At 34.8% G+C, this 7,572-nt stretch overlaps 1 protein-coding gene across 4 annotated transcripts; it reads right to left on the reverse strand.

The window, feature by feature from the left end:
• Positions 1 to 663: 663 nt before the first annotated feature.
• On the reverse strand, positions 664 to 5,672 carry LOC121246258 (probable methyltransferase PMT3). Of its 4 annotated transcripts, none has more exons than XR_005937090.1 (9): positions 5,381 to 5,672; positions 4,079 to 4,518; positions 3,814 to 3,978; positions 3,510 to 3,692; positions 2,704 to 3,298; positions 2,013 to 2,125; positions 1,703 to 1,923; positions 959 to 1,336; positions 664 to 907 (listed from the first exon to the last, which is right to left on the reverse strand). XR_005937090.1 is itself a non-coding variant. In XM_041144367.1 (9 exons), the coding sequence occupies exons 2-8, from the start codon at positions 4,355 to 4,357 to the stop codon at positions 1,015 to 1,017; spliced, it is 1,878 nt and encodes a 625-aa protein (XP_041000301.1). In that variant the 5' UTR covers positions 4,358 to 4,518; positions 5,381 to 5,646; the 3' UTR covers positions 664 to 908; positions 1,001 to 1,014. The 4 variants fall into 4 exon arrangements, 2 of the variants coding, with proteins under 2 accessions (XP_041000301.1, XP_041000302.1); XR_005937089.1 differs by having other exon boundaries at positions 664 to 893; positions 947 to 1,336; positions 5,381 to 5,646; XM_041144367.1 differs by having other exon boundaries at positions 664 to 908; positions 1,001 to 1,336; positions 5,381 to 5,646.
• Positions 5,673 to 7,572: the final 1,900 nt, after the last annotated feature.

A 7,572-nucleotide genomic window follows, 5' to 3' on the forward strand; every position in this document is an offset into this window, starting at 1 on the left:
GTAAGGCCTGTTTGGATAGTGAGATAAGATGAGATGAATTGAGATGTTTTGTAAACAATAGTAAGATTATTAGTTCAAATTAGATGAAAGCTCCATTTGGATACAGAAACGGCTTCATTTCATTTCATCTCATCATTACAACTTTCTCAAAATTTTACATAAAATATAATAAACAATTCAACATTTTCAAATTCCAAAATAATAATAATATTTTATTCAACTTTCATTTAAAATCATCTCATCTCATCATCCAAACGGGACTGAAATGAGATGAGATAAGTGTTTCATCTCACCTCTGTGCCTAATCCTCTGTATCCATTAGGCATAATTCTAACAAAATGCAGAAACTAGATACCATACGGTGAAGTAAAGACGTAGATGCATGTCTCGTGAGGAAAAGGCAGAGGTACTTACATAAACAGGTCCGAGAATTTTATTTGCAGTTGGGAAATAAAATTTCCCAAATTGGACCAATTGGACAGTTGCGACGATATTTCCTCAGATATTCTATCAAAGTTTAAATCAACATCCTCATTTTGATGAAAATCCACTTAAAAGAGAAGGAATCAATAACATCTCGACTGCATTAAATGGAAACTAAAAATAACAGAAAGACAAGATATGTATTAAAATTGGGCAAGCAAAATATGCAACAATTCTAAATACTTCAGAAGCAAATATTTGTTTTAGTTATTGATCAATTGCTGAAACAGTTTACACAATTGCCCATATTTCAAAAAGAAAAGAAAAAGATGAAGAAATAGTCTATAGATGCTTGTAGTCTATGGCTTATCGACTAAACTCATTGTAGAAAAAGGAAATAAAAAATAATATAGTAAAAATCATTCAATGCTACAAAATATAATTGTTTTCTGAATAAATACTTGGGACATGTTGTAATCCCTTGGGAAAATATAATTGTTTTCTAAATAAATACTTGGGACATGTTGTAATCCCTTGGGGGGGAGCAGAGACTTAGATGAGAAACAGGGAACAAAGAAGCAACCATCGGTCCTATTCCGAATCCCTCAGGCTTTCACTTGTCAGCCACATTTTCTTCTGAATAACAAACACAATGTCGTCTCCATCCTGGTCTGAATCTGAACTGGAATCAGATGTCGCCACTGCTTCCCAGTGCAACGGCACTAAGTACTTCTTTATGAAATTTATCACTGCTAGCTTGTCACGGATGATTATGAAACCAGTAGGTCGAAGTATCCGATCCATCTCAATCAGCAAATCTTCAGGACTGCAATCTTTCTTCTCAATGTCAGAAAAGACAGTCCAAGCATGGAGTAGATCATATGTTCGAGGGTATGTTGAAAATGCTTGGCACCTGTCGAAATACATTTCATCACAAGTTAAAATCAACCACCTCCAACTTCATCTGACAACTTCTCCAAGAATCTATGGACCTTGACTTCTAGAATGCAAAACATTAGAAAATGCAAAACATATCAGCCATATCTCCACCTAGCATTTTCGAAACTTGTGTAAACAGGCAGGTAAACTTGAAGTCAATTACCATTTTTTTTTTTTTGAAGATAAGTACCATTCATATGATAGAAGTCAATTACCAATTACTGTCACTTATCTGGGGTGTAATTATTTCCATAAATAACAGTCCACCATAAGACAGAACAAGGTATTCCCATCTAAACATTAAATCACAAGATTATATTTCAGAAATCAATATTCATACCAGTCATGAACAGTGCCTATGAGGCCTCTGTCGTATATCAGCTTAAGCGTGTTTGGTCCATCTTCAGGGACAACATTCATGACCCAAACATCCTTGTCCTTCAGAGCAGCTGCAAACGAACCCATGTTTGTCTTCATGTCCATCACATTCCTCAGTGTGTTTGATGAAATCTTTGGGCTCAAGAGATTCCAATAGCTCACAACCCTCTCTTTCCAAACTTCCTACACCACTTACCAGCAACACATAAGCCGACTAAGCAACAGAATAACTGATAACGAAAAAAAGTAGATCGAGTGCTGCCAATTATTACCGTGTCCTTTTCAAACATGTCAGTTGAATAGCCAAAATCAGCAAGTCGAGGAGGAGGAGCAGTCAGCCTAGATGGCCAAGGAGCCAATCCACTGCCCTTAACCATATGATCATCTGATAAGACCAAGCAAAATTTTAGCACTATCCTATTGAAGCCCTCAAAATGCAGTCACCATCAAGATTTTATCTTCTAATATAAAATAATAAGTTTCTTTATTTGGTACGTCACTGCAGCTTGATGGTCTGCAGGTGGAGGGGAGGGAGCGTAGGCTGTCTAAAAAATAGCTCACTTCATCAAAGCACACGTCATTTTCTGTTTCTTTGGCTAATTTTCAGTTGACTATGAAATACTTTTTTTCGCTAATAATTTTTGGTAGCACCAAACACAGGAAAGCACAAAAAACATTTTCCAGAATATATTTTATGCCAAAACAAACAAAACCTTAGTGTTTGTTTTTATTGCTTATGACATAAATAACGGTGAAGGTAATTTAAAGCTTTGACTAAATAGATCCAAAGTCAAAAGAAAACTTAAACAAACTTTTTAAATTAGTGGTACATAGGCATCATAATTCATAAAGGCAAGAACAACTTTTGTTTAGCAACTCAAAAAATATTAACCTTCCGTTAACAATTTATAACAGTGAAGAAAACAAGTAATTATGCTAAAGAAAATAGGAGAAGGCACTCACGATCAGAGTATGGTGTGATGCATGCTTCCATTGACACACCCCAAACTTTATCTGGATTATCACCAGACTGGCAGAGAGGAGGGAGGGTACCAGGTTTTCTTTCCATATAACAGTCATTTGTCAGAGGCTTTTGCCAAATAACAGTTTGGTTCCTCTTTGAAGCTATTGTCCAACACATACGTCCCACAAGGGCACTCATCTCTCTCCATATTCTGAGATCCTCTTCATCCTGAGCATATGCCTCGGGAGATGAGTAGGCAAAATAGCCGCCTGGTCTGAGTAATCTATCTAGCTCAAGAAGAAGAATTCCATCTCTTTGAAGCCAATCAATCCTACAACGAGAACAGTGAGCAAGTTCAAAAGATCTGCTAGGGTAAGGGAGCCTCTTGGTTCCTAGAACACCAAGATATGCAGGAATTCCTCTTTCTAGGGCGAACTGAATTTGGTTTTGATGCACATCATTCGGTGCTAAGGACATCGTTATAACATCAGATGAGAGGAGATAAGCTCCAAAACTCGCAACACCACAGCCAACATCAAGAACTGTTCTTAATCTTCCTTCATTGTTTATATTATTGTGTGAAAAGTTTAGCATCTGCAAAATTAAGCCACATGTAAGATTATTTCTTCATCCATGAAGTATATTTACTAAAAAATAAATCAGAGATATAGCAAGAGCTGAATAAAAAAGAAAATGAGCCATAGGGCAATGCAGAGCACAGGAAGTATGCAAAATTCTATATGGCCTACTAACTCGAAAAAGTACTTAGCAAAAGGTATTCAGTAAAGGCCAGCAATCATCTTACATTTGCAATTGAAGCAATATACTTATCTGCTCCATAGTGAAAATGAGTACCTCCACCCGGAAATACAATCTTTTCACCTTTCACAACCATCCAGTTCTGGTCAGACTTCTCGTGTGCAAGGTGAGTATGAGGTATGTTTGCTTTCCATACTTGATCTCTGCTTTCCGGCCACTTGATTGGGACCTGAAACACCACACCAGCAACAGAACAACTAATATTTAGTAGAATAGATGAGGATGCAAAACTCTTGAAAATAACAGATATTCCACATCGTTATCTCGCTCAAACTTAGCATCTCCCCCACCTTGTATCCTCGTGGAGGAGGAATCAAGCAGTTGTACCGCCTTTCTGGAAGAGGGCAATGTCTCTCATAGTGCTCCATTAAAGATAAGTCCAGCTTCAACCTCATTTGGTATATGAGGTGTCTGTCTAGGCAGGGAATTAGTTCTGAATGTCGATCATCACAAACCTTCAAAAATCAGTTGACAAATGGACTCAATGGATGTATTAAGAAAACAATTAAACTGAACAGATGGGCCAAACACCAAGTATATTCCGAAAGAACTTACTGGGAGACTCTTTGGTGTGATAACATCCTCTCCATTTTCTAGGCCAAATCTTGTTGAAGATTCATCTTGCTTGCTATCAGCATCTTCATCCCCACCCAAATACGATGAACCAAGTCTTCTCAAAGATCTGCTCCCATATTCTAGGGCAGATGTACCATGGTTTGTAGAGCCAAAAATGGATCCATAGTATACATACAGAAAACCAAGAAAGATTGCCACAACACACAAAGAAGTGATTAAACGCTTCTTTTGTGTTCCATCAGATCTTCCCCTCATCATTTATTTAGTTTTCAAGCTCTTCAATCACAACTTTTCACTTCCACTTATGTATTAATAGATCACTATACAGATCTCATTTCATGAAGATATCTTGTGTCAAACACACAAATGAGATCCCTGAAGACTTAGCAGTCAAGAATCATAGAGATTGATCAATAGACCTGTAAAAATTAAAAGCAAACAACCATAAGTTGATGAGAAAATCTGAAAAACCTAATACAATCCATATCAAACCTGGCCAGTTCAAAAGGACATCAAATAACTAGGGAAACCAATGGTCAAATATCGTTAGTTAAGAAAACACATAAAATAAATATTTATTAAAAAGTCCTGTGTGAAGAAGCACCCTCACATTACTGCGGTACGAAACAGACTGTAAATCAAGAATTTTATCAACGTAGTTCCATGGAAAGTTGCAATTTGTCTCCCAAGATTTCAAAGCGTGTTTCCATTCAAAATCTACGGATGGAAAGTGCCAGATAAAAAATTACAAACAAGAATAAGCACGAAAACAAGTTGAAGTTAACCAGCCACGATTGTATTCAGTGAATTGACAACCAAGTAAGGAAAATGATTGACGGACCCTAGAAGAAAAGAAAATATGATATTGAACGCAAATAAAAACGAAGATTTAGCAATATAATCTATCTATCCCAATCTTCATGTCCCTTCAGTGAATTGAAATCCGAGCAATGAAAAAAATGACACTTTCTCTAAGCCACGAATTGAAGTGGAACTCACAGATCTGGGACAAAGACCAAGGCAACACCACGCTTCCCATTTGGAAAGCTCCGTTAACTTATCAAAATCACCCTTTTCTCAAACAAGAATAAGCAACCAACTTACCACAACAAAAATCACAAAGAAACAACACAACAGATTCAAATCATTCGATATTAAAACAACAAAATAAACCGCACCCAGTAACGCCAATTCAATCAGATCCAGCCACGAAACAAAAACTCTACCCAAAACCCAGAAACTCAAATGCCAAGAAACAAGGACAGAAGGCAAAAGGCTTACTGGGTTTGAACCGAATGACGAAGTGGGTCTGATTGTGGTACGTGAAAGAGCCCCTGAAATCCTAAGCGGAGATCTGGGTCAATAGAAGCTCCTTGTGCTTACTCCACTTCTATAACAGGAAACAAAGTGGGGGCCAGGGGGAGAGATCAGATCTCAGAGTTTTGCCTTTGTTTGTATCGTGGGACTGTTCGTGAGTGTGTATGCTCGTTTCACAGTACGTCAAATGTCGTTAAATATCCATTAACGCCTAGTTGTCAACGAACACTTGTAATTCTGAGCTAGCTAGTTGTCAATTAACGCAAATGAGATCGCTCCCACAATAATTCATTTATTGCTAATTATTAACTAAGCCAGATGGTTTCAGGTAAATTTTGTGAAAATTATTTATAAAACTATAATGTTTATTTGCTATATTCAATGTTCTGATTTTAAAAATAAATAATTTTTACATTCAGTTCGAGTATATTTTAAACAACAAAAAGAGAATTTCCATCTTTAGGTTTGAAATAAGTACTAAATATAAAAAATGATAAATCTACAATTAATTTACAACTATCTTATCACCCTATTTAAAATTAAAGGTAACTACGTAAAACTGAAATTATATTGATTAATTTAAAATGAGTTAAATAATTGTAGAAAATTTGTAGGTGTATCAACCATAAACTTCTTATACTATATTTCTTGTTTTTGGTTTTTTAAGCGTGAAAATATCCATTTTAATTATATATATATATATATATGTGTGAATATGTATTTTATATAAGATATAAAGTGCTTTAGTAATTGAGAAATGATATTATGACATTAAAGCTAGCTACAAAGTAAACAAATATTAAATAGTTAACTTTGGTGATCCCAATTTTAATTCAAATCCACCTGGACTTCCATTGTGTTTTCTATTTTTTGGAAAAAAAAAGAAAAAAAAAAACACCAAACACATCTCAATTTATCACCTAATTAATTTACAATCACTTCAAAACTCGAGGTTGGGTTTGGATAGACAGTTTAGATGAGATGAGATGATATGTTTTGAATAGTAGTTGAATAAAATATTGTTAGATATAATTTTTTAGTATTATTTTTATTTAGAGATTTGAAAAAATTGAATTGTTTATTATATTTTTATATGATAATTTAAAAAAATTATAATGATAAGATGAGATAAGAAGGTTTTATATCCAAACCCTCAGTCTTTAGGATCAGCCCTCAAACAATATAAAAAAGGAATTAATTATAATCTCCCCTCTCCACAAAAAGGTGATAAAAATAAAATAAAATTAGGAAACAAAAATAATTTAAAGATATCTAAAAACATTAATATCTGAAAATATTGAAATGAGTAATATATTAAAAATTGCAATTGATTGAATGAGTTTTAAACTTTAACGGCAAGCTGCAAATCACTCACAAGTTGGTCGGCAAAGATTGATCCTGCATGCATAGTGCATACTGAACGAGACATTTTGTTGGACCTTAATTTCTACCGTTCTTTTTGTGTCCTTTTTATTAAAAAAATAAAATAAAATTAAGGAATCCCATTCTTTAAAAAATAACTTTCTTTTTAAGATGGATCATTTATACGTTTGTTATATAATCGGGAGAAAAAATCTATTCATCTTCTCATCATCATATGATGTAGTATTAGATAATAAATTCACAAGTAAAATATAATAAATAATCTCCAATCATCTAATATCACATCATGAAATGATAAGAGTATAATAAAAAAAAATGATGATGAATAACATTACTCACTAATATCCTATTTCAAATTTTATGTTGCGGCTTCTCGAACAAAAGTGTGAGTGGAATGAAAAGTAAGAAGTTTGATGCATGGATTTTAGTACACCATCTCATTCAAGAAAATAAAATGGGAAAGACAGCTAGTGAGGTAGCTAGTAAGATGAGCTTCGATTCATTATTATTGCATTAGGCAGATGCGCATTATTAGAAAGGAGATCGATAAAGATTGTATATAGTCATTTTATTCCCATTACTGGTCCAAACAATACCAAGTTTTGACGCAAGTCAACCTTGGAATTTTCTGACTCAGACGCCCTACTCCCTAGCCTAATCCCTTAAGAAAATCTTACACAGTGCTCGCCGGAAAGTCAGAACAGTGGTGACGAATAAAACTTGAAGACAAAGTTGAGTCATCAAGCCTCCTACGGTGTCCTTCAAGGCCGGTC

Source organism: Juglans microcarpa x Juglans regia, chromosome 1S (assembly GCF_004785595.1).
Source record: "Juglans microcarpa x Juglans regia isolate MS1-56 chromosome 1S, Jm3101_v1.0, whole genome shotgun sequence".
In the NCBI taxonomy this organism is placed as follows: Eukaryota; Viridiplantae; Streptophyta; class Magnoliopsida; order Fagales; family Juglandaceae; genus Juglans; species Juglans microcarpa x Juglans regia.